The 19,776-nt window shown below is 38.6% G+C and overlaps 1 protein-coding gene across 1 annotated transcript in view; it reads left to right on the forward strand.

Annotated features, from left to right (window-relative positions):
• Positions 1-19,776, forward strand: part of LOC104618415 (mannosyl-oligosaccharide 1,2-alpha-mannosidase IA) — a gene marked incomplete at both ends in the record, with an annotated part of 65,410 nt that overhangs the window by 18,411 nt on the left and 27,223 nt on the right. Inside the window, one exon of the mRNA XM_010283996.1 lies at positions 6,648-6,742. Within this exon, the coding sequence (XP_010282298.1) occupies positions 6,648-6,742 (95 nt within the window). The remainder of the gene's footprint in view (positions 1-6,647; positions 6,743-19,776) is intronic.

Here is a 19,776-nt window from a genome sequence, read left to right on the forward strand (position 1 = left end):
CAGTCAGGAGTAAGTGAGGACTGACTGAAATTAAACTCAAAAAACCACCTGCTAGTCTCAAGATGACAGTAATTGTAAAACCAATAATTGCTGCTGAATTAATGCCGGCAGCTGGGTAACTTACCCAGGTGTCATGAACACTGAAAATAGGTTGTAGGAAATGGTTTCAAATAATATGAAACTGAAGTGTTGTGTCACTTGGTATTGGAGACAGTAGAATTCAGCTTATGCTATTTCAAGTGTTCTGTTTTTTCGGGTGGCGCACCATGATTTTTTTAGCATTTCTGATCTTTCCTTGTAAAAATGAAAAAAATGCAAACATAGCAAAAAGTCCTGGATTGTCTTTCAGGGAAGAAGGAATTGGAACAAGTTCTTCTGAGTTCTCTTTCGTTAGCAGATCGCTTTAAACCTAAATCAACATTTGCTAACGCTGAAAGGATTTCTATTCAGTGTTCTGAAGACCAACAAAGTGGCCTGTCCCTGTTCATTTTTCTGCTCTCGTTTCCTGCTTTTGCACTGAAATATTCGTTCCATACCCTACTGGGAAAGGCAGTCAGGCACAGGAAAGAAAGCAATAAATCTTACTTAGTGGCTTGTCAGTTTCTATCTGTAAATATAAAACAAAAATGAAAAATGCTTAATTTGACAGAATTTAAAATGTGGAGAAAACGTCTTTGTCAATTGAAAAAAAAATTTTAAAATCGCAGTGTTTCCTTCAGTGTTAAAATTTAAATTCTGGTTTATCTTGTATGTAGGACTTTTTAAGGCAGAATTCTGGCTGTTCTTTAATTTACGATATTGTACCATGTTATGCTCTTTTTTAATTAGCTGTGCTTCATATGCAATTCTAAGATATTTCTTTGTTTCCTGTGTTTTCTTTTCTTCTTGATTAGCAACAGCAATTAAATCTATGATGAGCTAATCTAACATTTTCAAAGGGGTTTGTTATTCCAGCCAGAGGGAACATTTTTGTTTATCCAGAGGAGATAACCTTCTCGTACTGTAATGAAAGCCAGTGCTCACCAGATGACAGCTCTGGTTCTAGCCCAGCGGTTGCATTTTTGCAGGCAGATCCTCATTTCTCTGCGGGAGCACTATTTTCCCTAATAAGATTTGATAATGGACACAAGAGTCTGCAAAATCTGATTGATTGTGGGATTGGGTCTTCTAACGTGAGCAATGCAGTTCTGGATGTAATACTTCTTAATAATCTCTTATAAAGAAACCAACTTCTTCTCTAAGGCCAGGAAAAAAATAATCACAAAACACACTTTTGATAGTTGCATGCCACAAGGTTGTGTAGAGAATGTGAGTATCTGGGTTAAATTAAGTGGATATTTGGAAAACTTGGTTCATTAAATTCACAAATTCTTTTTCATCCAAAGTTTGTGTCCTAATTCACATCCAAAATCTCTACATTTGCATCAGTGCAAAAGGTAAGCAGAACCAAAAAAACCCCCACACCCAAACTGCTTTTCTAGGCAAGAGTGCCTCACTGAATTAAGGTCACATTTGAGAGAAATAAGGAAATTTTTATTAGAAAAACAATTACTGTAGGAAAAGTGCTGATGGAAGTGATTTACTGTATATGTAAATGTGGTTACTTTCCATACGTTTTTCAGTAATAGTGCTAGGAGTCCTGCTCAGATGAAAGATGCAGCCTACAGTTCCTGAGGAAGTGGATGACTTTTGGAATTGGGAATCACAATGTGCATAGGTATGGTGCTGTGCAAAAGCATACCTCCTAGCAGCTTGTGCAGTGGTTGTGTGGTAGGGGAGGTTCCCAAGTTAGTTTGTTCTCTATTATGAAGACCAAATATGTGTATATGCATTTAAAAAACAATTAAGACATCTAATGGAGTGAGAAAATAATGTTTTACTCCCTGGTTTGGTATGTGCGTTGCCAGTGGAATGACCAGACACTAACAGGAAAGCTGAGTGTGCGCAGCAGTGAGGTGGATTTCTTGTTTACGTATTACTGCTTACTCAAACGCTGTTCAAAGAATTGCTGGCTTGGAGTAATGGTGATGGTTTGGAGTGACTTCTGTGTTCGTAAGGCACTTGAGATTGGTAACTCAAAGGGCAACAAAGGTGCTGCTTTACTGAGCATTGAGCTTATTTTAACAATTTACAACCTGCTAATATGAACAGAATATTATATATATATCATATATATATTGAGATATATAAAATATCTCAATAGAAAATGTAGTAACTCTATCTTCTGTATAATGTATTATATGACTACAGTAAGTATCTAATTTGCTTTACTGCTAATTTTAATTATGAGTAGGACTGCAGAGTGTGAAGGAGTCTGTGTACTTACTCTATGGAGGAGTCCTCGCGCAGGACCTTCACACAGTGAGAATTGGTATCGTACCAGTTTGAGAGATCTTACATAAATGTTTAAAAAAAAGTTAAAAATGCTTTGAATTATTATTAAAATAATAAAGAAGGATTATCTCACATCCAAAATCTGTCTTCTGGCAAAAATTAGGTTGGAGAGAAATGCTCGAGAAAGCATTTAATATCCTACATATAACTATAGTGTTACGCACTGATCATGTACTTCTGACTGGTTTCAATTATTGTTTTCTTTCCTGAATCACAGTGCTTCACTTGGAATAATTTTCTTTGTGGTAGTATAGTCTAGCTGAGTTAAATGCCAGTGCAATTTTTAGTGGTTTGGTTGCTTTTTAAAGGTAACCATAGTCCCTTCCTCTGAATCCTCAATTTAAAAGAAGGGATTGATGACAGTGTGGCTTACTCATTGCATCACCTGATGAAGGGATACCTGGTATGTCAGGTAAATAACTCCACGGTCCCTCTTGCTCAAAAAGTATGCAGTCTAGATATGGTAGAGCAGTGGAGCAAGTCATGGAGGTCTTGGGAGTGGTTTGTAGACTTTTGGACTTGTAGGTAAATATTTAAACCACGAGAACTAATTGTGGGGTGAAGGGTGGGTGCAGGCCTGGGACTGTGTACAGCTTCTGCCAGGTCTGATCCAGTTGGAGTTCTTTGTGTAGGTAAGCCTTCGTTACTGCTGGCTGAGCGTCCCCGAGGAGAGTCCAGGAAAAGCCCTCAAGCCTCTCAAGATAACTACTGGGATGGGAAATTTTACTGTAGATCTTTTTCTTTGTTATATACAATGTCTCTAGTTTTTGTGCTCTGTCATTTCTGCCTTTGCTGTGTGCATCTCAGTAACAGCTGTCACACTTGTTGCTTACCAAAAAATTACTTTACTGAGTGATAGTGGGGAGAGATTAGGGCTTGGCAAAGTTCATATCAGCAACAGATATTAAGTAGAAGTTCCTATTGTTTATTTATTTTTATAATTAAAAAAAAAAATCTAACCCTATACAATATGTATTTCTTGTCCAATGTTAGAAGTTTCTGCAAAAGAAAAACATGGTGAACATTGTGGACGATGTGCAATAATTACAACACTCACTTTTCCTATTATTACTTTTTAACTGTTAAAGCTGCAAATTGAAAAATAAAGTGGTTCCTGTATTTATCTTCAACCTTTTAGCCGTGCTGAAAGAGCTTACGTGAGGTTGCTGTTTATTGTGTTCAGTCATTCAGAATGTTGCTGTATTCTTGTCATTCTTGCCCATACTGTTCTGCTCTAATAGATAGTGATTTAGCAGTCAGTTGTTCAGCCGTGTTAAACTAGCCCTAGAGATAAAAATGGTTGATGTCCAGAGGTGACTTTCTTTTTCAACTTCGGAACGGGAAGGGGAATCACTAGCATGCATTAGTAATAACATCTTGAAATTCTCTTGTAAACAAGAAGAGCATCTTCACCTCAAGACTTGTTCCAAAATTGTACGATGGTGTAAAAATAATTTTTCAATTCTCTTTTCCTAGTTGCCTACTAGGAAAATTGTTTACTACGTTGGAAGAGGTGCATTTTGGACAAGAAGGAAGTTAGAATTCCCGGCTTCACTGTGTGTTCTAATCTTGGTGTTCAGAGCACTGTCCTTATCAGGAGTGAATTATATTTTCCTTGCATATCCATATGTGGAACAATATTTGCTTATTGCTTTGTATCAGATGTGCTTATTTTTTGATAACCATTATTTTGGACATTTCCATGAAGTAGGCAATTTTATTTTGAAAGAAATCGGGTTATTAGTTTATAAAAGAAATACAATAGAATTGAAAAAATATGTGAGAATTGGTAGAAATATTTGAAAGCAAAGTGTTATCGTTGTACATCAAATCTTTAATTAGGGTACTAAAATGTTACATTTTTGTCCAGAAGCAGTTATTTTAACAGACCTCTTTCTGAGCTTGCATGTAATCTTTTTAACGATTAAGGATTAATACAGCCTGCAAGGTACAGCAGTTACTGAGCCTTGCTGCTGCGGCTGTGGTTAAATATGTATATGCTTTTTGAAAGGGAGATATACTCTTGTCCTTAAATATACTTCTAAAAAGAGTACGTATGGCACCTCTAACCACATTCCATAAAATAAAATACCTAGCCCCTTTACATATGGCAAAAGATAGGGTTTTATGCTGTGCAGCAGATGCTTCTACAGAAATTCGGGGTCCCTGTGTGCCCATTGCTTGGGAGGGTCATCGTAACCGCCCTCCTGTTAATACTGCAGCGTTTCAGGGCAGAGATGCTAAGCTAAGCTGAGTCGTCGATCGCAGCATATGTTGTGAAAGGCTGAGGAGGCCCTTCTTGTGCTGAAAGAGCGAAGCGTGGGTTTGGGTTCAACAGACCAAGGTGAAAAAATGTGGCTGCGTCGAGTAACGAGGGGAAAGCTTGTGTGCTCCTGGTGGGGTCACTGTCCCGTGCTCCTCTCAAGGAACTCTACTAAGAGGTAACTGTGTTCTGCACCAACTGTTTCTGAGTGTCCCTTCACCCTTGGGGAGACCAAATTATATGCTGGATCAAGATCACAAATCCGTAACTGATTCCACACAATCAGTAAACTGGGAAGTCAGAAGTAACATGGATTATGAAGGGATTTCCAAGCAAATTGCTTTCCCTGCTGCCTTGCTTCAAGTTTCTCCCAGCACTCACGTGCAGTCCACTCAAAAGAGTTTTCTGACTCCAGTGATAATTTGGCTTCAAATTACTTAACTTCCCTCAAAATATCTTGTATTGTAGTTCTAAATTTTGGACAGTTGCCACAGAAATCTTGAGATCTGTGTCATATGAAGAGACTGTGGGGTAGTCTGGAGTTTCTTTACGGAAACGTGATTATCCCAGAGCTTAATATTCTCTCCTGATCACATATTTTTCAGTAACAAAAACCTTTGCTCAAAGTGGCTTTTAGAAAGTGGGATTTTGTAAATTGTTTGGGGTTTTTTTCCTGTGGAAAGAAATTCCTTCATTATCTTGTTTTGACCAGAAAATATCTTTATTTATGTATTCACATAATCATATATACATTTTTTTTCTTTCTCTGAAAATTTGCTGTACTGTACTTGGCTACACTGTGAGATGCGTCAGATGTACAAGTTGAATTTTAATACATAAATAAATAAAAATTCATCATAAATATGTCGGGGGGGGGAAATGAATTGAAGGGAGCCATTATTAGAAAGAGAGAACAACGAAGGTGACTTTGCTATTTTGGCTACTACACTTGGGATAATCCCTTTCAGTGTTGCACAAGGATCCCAGTGTAATTCCAAGCAAATAGGCCTTGAACATCCACATATTGAAATCACTAAATAGGTTTCTATATTTACGTTGGAACAATATTGCTTCTAATTAAAAACTCTCTTACTAGAGCACCCGGTGCTCAAAGAGTCAGGTTAACATAACCTGAGCTGAGCTGGCAGTTGAAGAAGAGAAAAATGCTCTTTGTTTTAGCTTTCTAACTAGGCACTGGTTTACTCTGGATATAAAAGTTCCTGATGTTAAATTGTTTGTCATTCTTGTGGGCATATGTTAAGCATTTGGGGTTTTCTACTTCCTGTTTTTAAGATGAAAGCTGAAACTCTTTAGATGCTAAAGATCATTTAAGTCTCGGTTATCTGTAGGGAAAAGTCCAATTATTTTTATTTATCGTGGCATTGATACCATCTGGGTAAAAACCAGCTGAGTCCATGAAGACTGTGGTGCTGCAAAAACACAGTTTTTCTTTTTTTGGAGGGGGGTTTGGGGATGTTGGGTGTGTTTTTGCCGCAGACTGCCTGTACAGCAGGTACACGGCGATACAGCCCGAGTTCCCACGGCACGCTGAGCCCCCGTTCACCAACCTGGCGCAGAGCAAAGGCAGCGTTTCTGCGAGCCAGCCTGGATCCAGCAGCGTGCCTGGCTAGCGGCCCCCTTCCCCAAGCCCAGCGCGCCTGGGCAGGCACGGCGGGGAGCACGTGAGGAGCTTTGTGCGGCCCAGAGCGGGTCTGGCCGCACTGATGACTCTGGCTTGATGCTGGTCATGCCAGACGCAGGTCATCTGGGCATCGTCACCGGGTGACCTTGCTGTGTGAGTTCTTCTGTTACGGCGTGTCGTGGAAAACGGGTTGTGCTGCTTCATTCCTTTGACGTCACTCTAAAAAAGCAGGGATGCTTCATTGTGCTGCGATGACTTGTACCATATGCTCAATAATGGTATTATCTAAATTAATTTAGTGGGAGCAGCAATGCATTTTCCAAATTTTTGTTTCTTCTTAACTTCCAGGTTTTCCGAAAGAAGGCGGTAGAGCTTGGAGAGAAATTGCTACCTGCTTTCAACACTCCTACTGGGATACCTTGGGCGTTGCTTAATATTAAGAGGTAAAACAACTGGAACGTATAAAAAAGTTATGTAGAAACATCTTCACCACAGAACTATTACAACTGCTGCACAGTTTCTGTCTTTTCAGCTAGGTAAAAGTTGATGTAAGATCCTTGGTTCTACAGTTTACGTTAGGAAATTTAAGTATACATTGTGCATACAAGAATGCATATAGTAATATATGTATTCACCTCAAAGGTGAACAAGGCAGCTTTTTTGTCACTTAGTATGTTGCTCATCGCTTTTCCTGAAGTCCTCTATTGTTTTTAGTGTTGTTATAAGTAGGGTAGGAGCAAAAGGACATGTGCTACTCTGAAAAGGTAAGGTTTCTAGCCACTATGTACTCTTATTTTCACCTGTTCTCAAAAGTAGTATCAGCATGTCCTTCAGTAGCATATCAAGAAAGAAGAGTAATACCTGCCACAACTGACTCGCTGTTTTGCACCCTCTCCCAAGGAGTGGTTTTGCTTTGGCCAGTTGTGCTTTGAAGGCAGCTGCATGTTTGCTGTAGGAGATGCATGCTCTCCTGATGTCACTCTGGCCTCCAGTATCTGACTCCAGACCTTGGAGTCAGCAGTTGCTGAATTGTCAGCAATTCCTTGGTCTGCCCCTCAGGCCTGCTAGCACTGTTGCTGGTAATGAAAATGTTGTTTTGCACTGCCTGGGGAAGAATATTGGAAGTTACACCTGTGGGTTATATTTGTATATTCATGAGGACACATCAGCTTTCTTTATCCTGCAGATAAACCCCAGCACCACCTGTCACAAGAAAGTGAATTAAGGAGCATTTCACATGTGCATACGTTGGTGTTGTGTTGTGGGGTTTTTTGCCAGCATCTTCCTCTGCTTTCTGCTTGAGCTGTGTTTATGGGTATGCCTTTTCCCAAGTGGGACGTACATTGGCGCGCTTGCTTGCTTGGCTGTGTTTGCTTCAGGCTTCCCAGCAAACTGCCCAGAGCCAGTCCTACAGAAACCCCCGGTTCAGACAGGCTTATCTTCCACCTTCCTTTCACAGAGAAGTGAGGCAGGAGGCAAAAAGCACATCTGTGTGCAGGAGCAGGAGGGACTTAGTGCCTCCTGAGCTTTCTCCTCGTTGAAGCGGCTGATTAATTGCTGCCTGGTGATGGTCCTCGGGCTTTGACTGGTTATTTGCGTGCATGCTAACGCTTTCTTCTCAGCAGACTTTAGTGAGTTCTGCACAAGTTCAATAGCACAACGGCTTGAGGTTTGTTTCCTATTTGTTTTTAAGCTGTTAGAAAAACTTGTGAGTATGAAACCCTAGCATCTGTTCATAATTGCAGTACAACAGTACCTTATTCTACATAGTGTACATAAATATATTCAAGGGATTTAGGCTAAAAATTTGTCTTATATGTAGCCCTTGTCTAAATCCCTGCTTATCTACTAAATATATCAATGTTTTTTGCAAATAGTTCAAATTCTGTGGTAGGTCTTCATGGTTTTGTTCCTAACTTCTCACAACAACTGCCATGGTGCACTACTAATGTCAGCCACAAACACTACAAGATGGTGATGCAAAAGGGATTAATTTCCTATCTTGCACCAAAGTGGAAGAGGATTTCTGCCAAGATAACTTCCTTTGCTGTGGCAGAAAAAGTTACATTAAATACAAGGTTCTTGGTTTTTTCATTCTGAATCCTTGTGCATCTGTCTAGATTTGACCTTCAATAGATGACTCTTCCATAATACTGTGCGTAAACAAATATGCTGTCATCCAGGCTTAGGAAATGCTAAGCCACTGAAGCCTGCATATATTACAGATCTAATATGCCTCATTTCTGATTAGTATTTTATTTGATTTTATTTTGATTTGTGCTTCAAATTGGAGGACACTCACAATAGATTGTGGGTGTCAGTGATTATTTTTAAATTACTATTTTTGGATAAACAGATGAGCTGGATATTTGTTTCACTTTGCAAATGTTCTTCACAAAATAGTTTGTTTTCTCTGCTCGTCCTGTATCATCATAGCCAGACTTCCTCTCTCCTTGGGTGCCTCTGTGTGTAAACATCTAGATGTGCTTTTGTCTGAGCGTGTCCTTACATACCAAAGGCATACACCTGAAGTCTTGTACTCTTTGTCTTCTCCATCGTTTTTCTTCATACTGCTGCTTTCCTCATGACTTAATGACCATGGGACACTTACTGTCTTATTTCTGGAACCCTAATTATCAAATATATTAAAACCTTCACTGTACTATTCTTCAGCTAAAATTATTCGTCAATTCTTGAGTGTGTTTGCTTGTGAAATTTTGTCTCAAGTACAGTTTAAGTACTTAGATTGATAGTTTGTACTGGGATTTCCTTTTCTTTCTTTCTAAATGTTTCAGTTTCATTTCTGTATTTCTGATGTTCTTGATACTGCTCTGTATCTTCAGTTCATCTTCAGCATCTGTTTTTCACTTCTGCTTATACTGCCAAATTTGAAGTTCCTTTTACAGCTCACTTGCTTATTTGAGTAACCAGTGTTGTGTAGCGCTTGTTGACTATTCTGGCTGAAAACGTTGGTACAAAGACAGGCTGCAGGGGGGAAAATGTGTATAAAGCAGTGGTGGCTTGACAGACAAGTTTGAATCTTCTTTTGGGAATAAGGAGCACAAGCTGGCAAAGCCACTTAGTATTTATGTACTTTCTTACCTATTTATTTTCCTCCCTCACCCAAATACTTTGTTTAGATATTTCATCTTCAGTACTTCTAAAACAGCAACTAGAACAGCTTAAAATACCACTAGTTCATGATCCTTTATTTTTCTTCTCAGTAAGCCATGGCAATCTGGCTTCTACAGGCTAAAATTTTCATTTTGCTTTCTCCCTAAAAACTTCAAGTTATAACTGAGCAATCAGATTTCTTGTGTATTTCTGCAATATGCCTCTCAGATTTATAGAAATAAAAAAATCTGATATAACTTTTTTACTGAGTTAAGTAATCTTAAAAAATATCCAGCTTGCATCATGTTCACAGGATCAAGTCACATTTTTAATGTGTCTATTTATTTTTTACACCTTGTAACTATTAAAAAGGAAGCTGTATGAGGCTTGTGTTTATGGGATGACACCCAGCTGTGAAATACAGAGAAGAAGCAGGATTGTTGTTAGTCTGTTGGATCAATCAGGAATAAACTTCTGACTATAAGATCCTGTACAATATTTTTTCTCTTTTGGTTGGAAATTGTCTCCTTATGTCACTTTTTCCCCCTTTGAAAGCAGACTTGTATCTTTTTTTAGTCACTCTTCTTTCCAGTAAGACCACATTACTACTTTCTAATAAGCAACCCAAAAGCTTCTGGGTTTTCTTTATATGAAAGAATCTATTTTCCATAAAATGTTTGTGCTCTATACATTGACCAGTTGAATAGTTTTTAAGGTTATTTATTATCCCTTGTGTGCTACTACATAGCAATACTGTTAGACATTAAGGTGCCTGGCTTTTTATGAAGAATCAATGTATCGTATAAACTTTAAGTGCATCTGAAGCTTTGAAAAATAGTTACGCCTTACCTTAATGAAAAAGTTTTCGACTGGCCTAAATAATATTTTTATTTCTGAAAACAGAACAAACTGGAAATGGTTTTTTTGGATGTCCAGCCTGTTTGCAAATGTTGTTGTCGCTAAGGAGGATACTGTGCTTGTTCCACTGGTACAGTGACAGAAGTAAATAATGTAAGCATTTACGGATGTAGGGACCACAGGAAGTTCTGTATAGGTGGACAAGCTACGAGGTATGGGTGGAGTGGGTCAGAGCAGGGAAGCTTAACAGAAGTCAAAAAGGACGCGTTTGAAATAAATTTGATTAATTTGTATTAAAATCAAGCCACAGGGAGTGATAAGATATACTTGACATAAACGTAAAATGTTTACTGTGTCGGATGTCAGCGTACGATTTTTTGCCTTTTATGCTTCAGCATTGATTATACATAAACAGTGGACCTGAATAGAATTCAATATTACATATTCTATGAAATGAGTTAGCAGAGGGCTTGCTAAATTGTTCGAACAAAGTAGTTAACTCATTTGTAGTTAACTGAGGATGGAAGTGACAAAACTGCAATATTTATGCTATTGGGATGTTGTCAGCATGATTTGAAAGCAAGGTCGTCTTTTTTTTTTTAATTATTTTTTTTTAAATTATGACATTTTGTACAGAATATTTAAATTATGCCACAGGCCTTTCCAGGCCCACCAGCCTGGTTTGCCCAACAGAGCCTGGCGGCTTTTGCGAGGGATTTTATGTTAAAATGCCACAGCGACACAGGCACAGGTTTTGTTCCCTTCTGGGGCACACACTCTGATGTTTCAGAGTACTGGCAATATTTTAGGTTGTGGGCATTTAAAGGAACTTACCTGTCAGGAACTTCTGCCTAGGAGGAAATGTGGCTGATAAACCAACCACTGAGGTATCAAATGTTGGTCTTCGAGCAATGGAAATTGCTTGAAAATATTTTGAAAATTCAAAGTAATACTCAGTTTCAGAACATGTTTAAGGTCTCATGTACCTAAATCACTTGAGGAACAGATGGCCTTCAAAATGTCTTTGGTGTCCTACCTCATTAGAAGAACTCTAGTATTCTTAAGAAAAGATGTAAATCTTCGAGTATAACAGAATGGTTCTCTGAGTTCTGGGACGACTTCTAAAACAGCATAATCAATGCACTTAAGAGGATATTCCTTTATCATTTGCACAGGAATCTTAAAGCACTGGGAAAGTTTGAAAATGTAAAGAAAGGGTCCAAACACGGAAATTCTGTAAATGTTTTTGGACAGCTTAGTTCCTTCACTTACGCTATCAGAAATGCCTGAAATATGAATGTTGCATTATTTTGCAACATTTTCCTAAGCATCAAGTTGACTGTATGATATCACTTTCTTTACAAGAATTAGCGATTCATGATTTTACTTGTTCTAGTGACTCAGCAAGCACTCATTGTCATTGTAGGACCATGCAGAAGATGTGCTTAGATGGAATCTTTAATATTAACCCTTCTATCTAATTTGGGCATAATTTTAGAGGAAGGAAACAAAACTACCTTAGAAGAAAAAGCTAAAAGTAGTCTAGTTTCATGCTTAATAAAGCTTTTGTGTGTGTGTGGTTTTGGCAAATGTTCCACTGATGTCATAAATTGAAGTGGTGATAGTAACATAAAGGATTTTGATATTGAGGCCAACTGAAACCGGACTTTGTCCTTCAGGCACTTGGATCACAGTGTGTATTTGCATTAGCACTGGATGCAAAGAGACAAATTCTAGCTGAACTTTACCGACCTAAAAATTATTTGTCTGGTGTTAAATGTATGTTTTGGGATAGAATGATTTGCCTTCTAGAGATACAGGCCTCTTTCCATTGACTAAAGAAGACCATAGGCAAATAATTGGAAGAACTGACTTTTTGAATTGAGGAAATGAATTCCATCCTAATTTATAGGTAACTAGTGACAAGGACGATTTCAGCAAAGGGTACATCTTTTCAGCACTGCCATTTTGGGTGCTGGTTAATCGGCTGATTCATTGCATGATTCATAAACAACTTTACATTTCTTGAGTCAGTACTGGATGCAAAATAAACTTGAAAAAATAGTTTTGTGTTTGGGGCATTTTGATATCACAATGTTATATGCCATCTGATTAGCAATTTCAGTCTTTTAGAACATCACAGTAAGCAAATTACTTGCCATGTCTTTGCCTTATTTGAAATGAGTAGCCTGTTCTGCATTGCATGGCTGGTGTTTTATATTCAACAATCAAATGAACTATTGTAAAACTGTATTTCATTTAAAAAGAACAAAGAGCTTTCATTTTTTCCTTTGAGTTTCTACAAATAATTCTTCCAGGGTCACACATAAAATAAAAAAAAAAATGGCCTGAGAGTGTTATTAAAATTAAGATTTTCTGATTGTAGGTATCAGTACACATACGTGCAGTTTTCAGGATAGATATTTTTGACCTGTGGTGGTGTCTGATTTGCCATGGAGAAATGCAAAAAATCTCTTCATAAAAATATCAGAAAAATTCCATGAGATAGTTCAAGGAACATATCTGTTGGGGGGGGGTAAGAACCAAGAAAAATATTATTTTGGTGATAGCCCATAATGTTAAACTGTATTATTCCAACAGCAGCTTCAATTCGATGTTGTAATGCTGAATTTGTGTGGGAGGCTGCCCTCTGGCAATAACACAGGAAGGGTTTGGGACCTATTGTTGCTGCTGCAGAATATCTCTCTCTGTTCAAGTGCTTTCTTTATAGCCAAAGAACTAAAGAAAAGCGATTCTGGTCCCAAATTCTAAGTTCAAACACTCGTTCCCCCCAGTTTCTTAGTGCACTGAAATGTGAGTATAAGTGCTTACAAGTTTGTAATTATCATACTGCTTGTCTGTGTAAAACCCTGTGTCAGTATTAGTAATGCGATTCCTCGGCATAAACCGTATGACTGCAAACACTTCATAGCTCTCTGTGGTGAAAACAATAGGTAGCGTCCTTTTATAAAACAAAACAAACCTTCTGCCAGACAATCTCGCAGAAGCCAGCTGGTTACAGGAGGGTCTCAGTCTTCACTTCATGGGTTTTGCCCCCCTCCACAGCAGATGCTTCAGCGTATCAAAACCTTCCCCAGCTATCACAAATTTTTGTCTCGATGGCTTAGAAAGGATGGGAAATGGCTTTTTTTTGCATGTTGATTATAAAGAAGATAGGAAAGTTTTCTGCGCTGGGAAGCCGGGGGGAGCTTGAGTCGGGGTAAGCAGGTTGCAGTGTTCTGTGTTTTGCCCTAGAAGCGACCAGGAGTAGGAAGTTCATCCCGGTCACCCATGTTCTGTACCAACAGGTGGCAAGTACCAACCAGGTACTTGACATTTTCTACTAGTCTGGTTGTAAATTAACCAGGCCCTCGTTGAAACACAGTGACATAGGGTGGATGGTGATGAGTATGGGAAAGTTGCATCAGATCCTCAGTTTGCTTCCTGATAGTTAAAACTGCTCTTGCTCCCCAAAGTAATCTGCCTGCCAGATTTTGAAATTGCATTTATTGAAAGTAGGATTTTATAAATCAGTATATAGATGTTGGTGTTGCTTGTGTTCCTGCTTTAGCTGGATAACGGCTGCTCTCACCTCAATATTGCCAGATAATCAGGAGTTATTTGTATGGCTTACTTTCCCACTGCCGACGTCATGCCAGGGAACCCTTAGAACTGCGTTGCCAAACATATTTGAGAGCTGGAGCTGTACGTACAGATGCGCAGGATGGGGCTCGGTTCACGAGACACGTTCGTACGTTTACCAGCGCAGCAGGAACCAGCTCCCGTTAGTCATGAGGGAGCCAGGCACTGCGAAGCAGCCGGAGGAGCGGTTGTCCTGCCCCGAAATAAACGCCCAGTCTCTGGCCTGCTGAGTGGCCCTTCCTTGACGGTATTGACTGTGCTGGGAACTCTGACACCTGAGTGTAGGCACATTAATCTTTGCACTGGATAAAGATCATTTCTCTTTCAATTGCTTGTATCGTGTATGTCCTAATTTTAATCTGTATCCAGTAAATGATAATTTATGATAGACAAAACGTGACTGGTGGAAGAGGCTTCCTTCAGAGGGAAGGAAATCAACTGATACAGACTTCAGGTTTCATTAAATAAATAAAATGAGCACAGGCACTTCTCGGTCACTTCCACCACAATTCAAGTCACCTTGGGGAAATAGGTCATCTAAAAATGATAGTTGTGTTAGAATTGTTTCAACTAAGAATTTTTTAACTGGCAAATTGTAAAGGCACTTACGAATTATTCATTTTGTGTATTTGATACAATGTGTGTACATTTTCTCCTTTCTAATTAGGGAACTCTTTAAATGACCATGAGAAGGGGAGAGGAGGCACTTACAAACTGTTTGCTTGTGTATTTTAGCAGAATTACTTTAATACTTCTACCTGGCTAATTCTCCGATTGAGCAGGTCATTCTTAAAAATAAATTTCAAAATGGAAAGGTATGTGGTCTGTTTTGGCGGGGGGGAGGGGTTTGGTTTGTTTGTTTGGGGTTTTTTTTCCCCCTAGTCTGGTTTAAGCATCTTTATGCTGTGGTGGTTAATAAGGATTGAGAACTACCAAGCGCTATACTTTGACTGTCTAACTTGTTAGCATAATGGCATAAAATAGGCTATCTTTTTCTCTAGAAATCAGTCTGCTATATCAGAATAATGAGAACATTCATGCAGATTGATTTTTATCTTTAGATTTTAAAGAAATTGAAGTTTATTATTTGTTAATTATTCAAGCATTTGTTGAGACTTGTGGAGTTTCTTTTCTTTTCAGGAATCCTAAAATGGTGGAAGGATTATTGTCTTCCTTGCTTGTGTAATTGCTGATCATTAGTTGGATTTTCTCAGGTTTATAACCAGCTTCATACACCCAGCTGAATACAGAACACATCCTTGTTTTTAAATAATAATTTCAGCATTAAATACAGGTACCGGTAGTTCTGTGCTTGTTACTTTGGTTATCTTAGTGTTAGTCAATGTCATGGCACTGGTTTTGGTTGGAAAACAGCTACATCGTTTCTCGTAGTGTCTTCAGCATCCAGGCCTTATCTGAATCCTTAATCTAAATTGCAAGTTTTTATTACAAGCTTCTGGGATCATCCAGTGCCTTTTAGTTGTATGTTTTCTGTAAATCGAGAACTATTGCAATCCATCTTTGATCCTGTTCTAATTTATGTATTTTCTAACCCTCCTACTCCTTTTCCATGCTTGCTGCCCGCTTCTAATCCATTTTTGTTTTGGAGGAGAAGCACACAGTGGTGATTTCAGCTCTGATGGAAGTTTTTTCTACTGATTCTGCCCTTGCCCCCACATCTTCCATAAGAGGAATCTGAATCCTGGATGAATCATGTTTTCCAGATCTATGGGCTGCTTCTCTGAGTCTTTTTTCAGATGTTTCAGCTTCATAACTTGTGAAAATTAATGTTTGGGAACTGTGCAGGGTATTGTCCCACTTATGTCTTCTGAGACTTCTGGGCTGACTGTTTTTCAGCCCTTCCCTCCCTCTCCTCCCTTCCCTCTCATCCCTCCCTCCCTCCATCTTCTTTTTGAGATTGCCTAGTTGATTTGCTTCTCTGCAGTACCCAAAACGTGGGCATGCTAGAGAGAACCCAATACACTAGAGTGCTACCTTAAGCTAAGTTGCTTTATGGAAGGGTTGATCCATAAATCCTCCCTCTCCTATTGTACTGTCATGTAATACATTGTTCCTTAAGGTCTTGAACATATTTAAGTACTTGAGTATTCTGGAAGGTGTGGTAATCAAGCTATTCTTAGGCATGTTTTGGTATACATTCAGGGGTGTCTATGTGTGCGTGTGTATCTTTACACTTACAGATGTTTTACATATATATGCGTGTGTATATGTATAACACATATTTATAACATTAAATAGTGTAAGGCAAATTGGTCTGCTTTAGGGAAATTTGGGAGAAAGGATAAATTAAAAAAAAGGTTGTGCTTGACTTTGCTGCTGAAGACTATATATTCTATAAAAAAACCTTTTCTTATCTCCAGTTTCTGTCACATATAGAATTACTTGTTTTTTAACATCCCCTGAAAGACCTTAGAAACATTAAAAAAACCCAAACCCAAACTCCAAACATTTTCAGCCTTCTTTGCTATTGAATATTAAGTCTTCCCTCTCTGACATATAATCTGACCACATGAAGATTTCTATTAGGTCAGAATAAAATAGATTACCACTCTTTGGAAGCCATGATGTCATAATTCTCATGTTTCCACACGTGTTCCTATCTTTTGCAAAGGGGGGAAAGCAAGGAGAGAAAAGAAATAATTTTTCAGAAAGAAATAGTGAAGCTGCAGAAAAAGAACAACTTTCAGGCATAAATAGAAGATTAAGAAAGGCACGTTGATTTTACCCGGTTCTCCTTTTCTCTCATGAAAACCCTTGAATAATCCTTTCCATCTTATAAAAACACCTTTTGATACTAATACAGATATGAACACAGGAAAATGTATGCTGCTTCAATGCTGCATTAATTATCCTTGTAGTGTTTATAACTGAATGCTCTTGATCAGAACTCTGATAAAGTTTAGTATGTACCTCTATAAAGTTGTTTTCCTTTGCTAGTTCTTGAAATTCCGTGCAATTTGTGCTCTGTGAAGGCCAGACAGGTATGGAGCATTTTTAATGGTTTCTAATGACAAAGTCATCTGATGAAGAAATTTAAAAAGCCTCGGCAGTGAAGTCTTTCAACAAGGCAACTCCAAGTAAAACCTCTTTTCTAGTTGAAAATATGTTGAAATACTATCCACTTCTGAATTTTGTCATTAAAAAGATTCTTTAAAAATTCATTTTTAAGCCTATGTAGTTTTTCTATTCGCTATATTAAGTCAAATTATAATTTATAATTTATTTGCCTTATTACAACACTTCATTAAAATGTCAGAAGGTACAGCTTCTAGGCAGGGTATTACACCAAGAACGACGCATGTGGTGCTTTTCGCATATGGAAATAGCTACAGCAGTTCTGTTCTGCAGCATGAATTAACAAAGATTGATTGCAATCTGTTTTTATTAACTCAAGGAAGAAAAGCAGTGTAGTGATATTAAGAAAATTAATTATAACTTTCTAATCTGGTAATTAATGTGCAGCTGGGCATGAGTGCAGTTAGTGCAATTCAGTAATTTGGCAGTCCTGACAAATTATCATCATCTGTTTTAAGGTAGACAACTGTTCTTTAATCTTCACTCAAAGTTTTAGAATATTTTCTATTTCAGAATGCTTTTAACAATTTAGATGTTAGATACAGCCTTTTACTATAAAAATGTGAACTGAAGTTCAGTTGTGCTTTTTAGAACCTTCTTTTATTCTTTTTCAGTGTTGTACTGAAGTTTCTTATGAAGCAGTTGTATGAAACAGTGATTAGTGGTAATTGACCTGCATATGTTGAATAATCTTAAAATGCTACTGAGAATTTAATGTACCCTGTGCATGTAATGTACAAACAAATTTAATGTACCTTCCAGTTACAGAATCGTAGAATGGTTTGGGTTGGAAGGGACCTTAAACATCACCTGGTTCCAATCCCACTGCAGTGAAGCAGGGACATCTTCCACTAGACCAGGTTGCTCAAAGCCCCATCCAATCTGGCCTTGAACACTTCCAGGGTTGGGACATCCACAGCTTCTCTGCACAACCTGTTCCAGTGTCTCACCACCCTCACTGTGAAAAATTTCTTCCCCATATCTAATCTAAATCTACCCTCTTTCAGTTTAAAACCATTACCCCTTGTTCTATCGCTACATGCCCTTGTAAGAAGCCCCTTTCCAGCTTTCTTGTAGGCCCACTTCAGGTATTGGAAGGCTGCAAGAAGGCCTCTCCAGAGCCTTCTCTTCTCCAGACTGAGCAATCCCAACTCTCTCAGCCTGTCTTCACAGGAGAGGTGTTCCATCCCTCTCATCGTTTTTGTGGCCCTCCTCTGGACCCGCTCCAACGGATCCATGTCTTTCCTGTGCTGAGGGCTCCAGAACTGGACGCAGGACTCCAGGTGGGGTCTCACCAGAGTGGAGTGGAGGGGCAGAATCACCTCCCTTGACCTGCTGGCCAAACTGCCTTTGCTTTGGGTGCAGCCCAGGATACGGTTGGCCTTGTGGGCTGCCAGCGCGCATTGCCAGCTCATGTCCAGCTTTTCATCAGCCAACACCCTCGGGTCCTTCTCAGGGCTTCTCTAAATAGAGTTCTTAGGATAATCACTTTCAAAACTAATCAAGTAATATAACAGTGTTACCAAGACTCTTATTGACATAATTGTGACAAATTAATAAACCTAACCAATGCAATTACTGTAATGGTCATATTAGTTTGTGTTTTTCATAACTCATCCATAAATGTTTTTCAGAAGCACAGAGGCAAAATAGAAATTACCTAGATGTATTGAATTAGCATGGCAAAGTGACTTGAGTGAGGGAGTGTTTGTGCCCTTCTTGCCTTCTTTATGAGGTATGAAGGTTATCACCTTATCACCATACCCCTTATGGGGTGAGCAAGGATCACCCCATGCTCAGTGCCTTTCATCTATTGGAAATCAAATGCTACTGAACAAAAATTAGAAGTAGGATCCTGGCAGTGGAATTGCTAAGAGAAAATGCTCTTAAGCAGTTTGAATGGTTTTTCTACTATCAAATTTGATCTCCTAAAATACACTAGTGAACAAAGTGTTGTAATCTTGTCAATAAAGTTCATATGTAGTATTATTTTTAACAATTGAAGGGAAAAAAGCACAAAGCATCTATGTAGATCAGACTCTGAAAACTGTCCAAAACTATTCCGTATCCTTACATTGTCAGTGAACAGTTAATAAAACCTGCTTTATTTATGTAAGACTTTTGGGGGGTTTCCTTGTCTTGTTTTAGGGCTTTTGTTGGTGTTTGAGTGTTCATTAGGAAATCATTAGATAATGTTTTCTGGGAGACCAAAAGCCAGGAGTTTTCAGCCCAGTGAATCTGTCCTTTTGGTTGTTTTATGACACAATTTCAACAGGAGAAAAGACGGACAGCCTTTGCCAGCACAGCTTCTCACCTAGTACTTAAGACATTCTCCAGGAATTTAGTAGGCATGGGTTTGAACCTCCTCAGCTGGAGGAGAACTGAACCAAGGTCTTTCACTTCTTGGACATGTGCTTTAGCTCCCTAGGTTATTGCTTCCTTTGAAAGAAAGCATTAGCTATAGAGTTTAAATCAGTCTGATCTTACTGATGGGTGTATGGTGAGTATGTTATGGCTTAAGGGCTTGTGAATAATTCAGATCAAGGAATCAATGTGTATGACTTCATTAGCAGGTCAGTTCAGCTCAGGAGTGAGCTTCTGAAGTGTTTCTCTGTCTTCCCCACCTGCTATGCTGTAGTTTATGGATAAAAACAGAAGTGCCCGAAAGTGAGTATTTTCTCAGCACCTTTGACCTACTTGTTCTCATGACATGTGGCAATCATAAACCTGGTCTTAGATATCTAAAATAAAGCAAAGCCTTCTACAT

Source organism: Phaethon lepturus, unplaced genomic scaffold, assembly GCF_000687285.1.
Source record: "Phaethon lepturus isolate BGI_N335 unplaced genomic scaffold, ASM68728v1 scaffold5863, whole genome shotgun sequence".
NCBI classification, from domain to species: Eukaryota; Metazoa; Chordata; class Aves; order Phaethontiformes; family Phaethontidae; genus Phaethon; species Phaethon lepturus.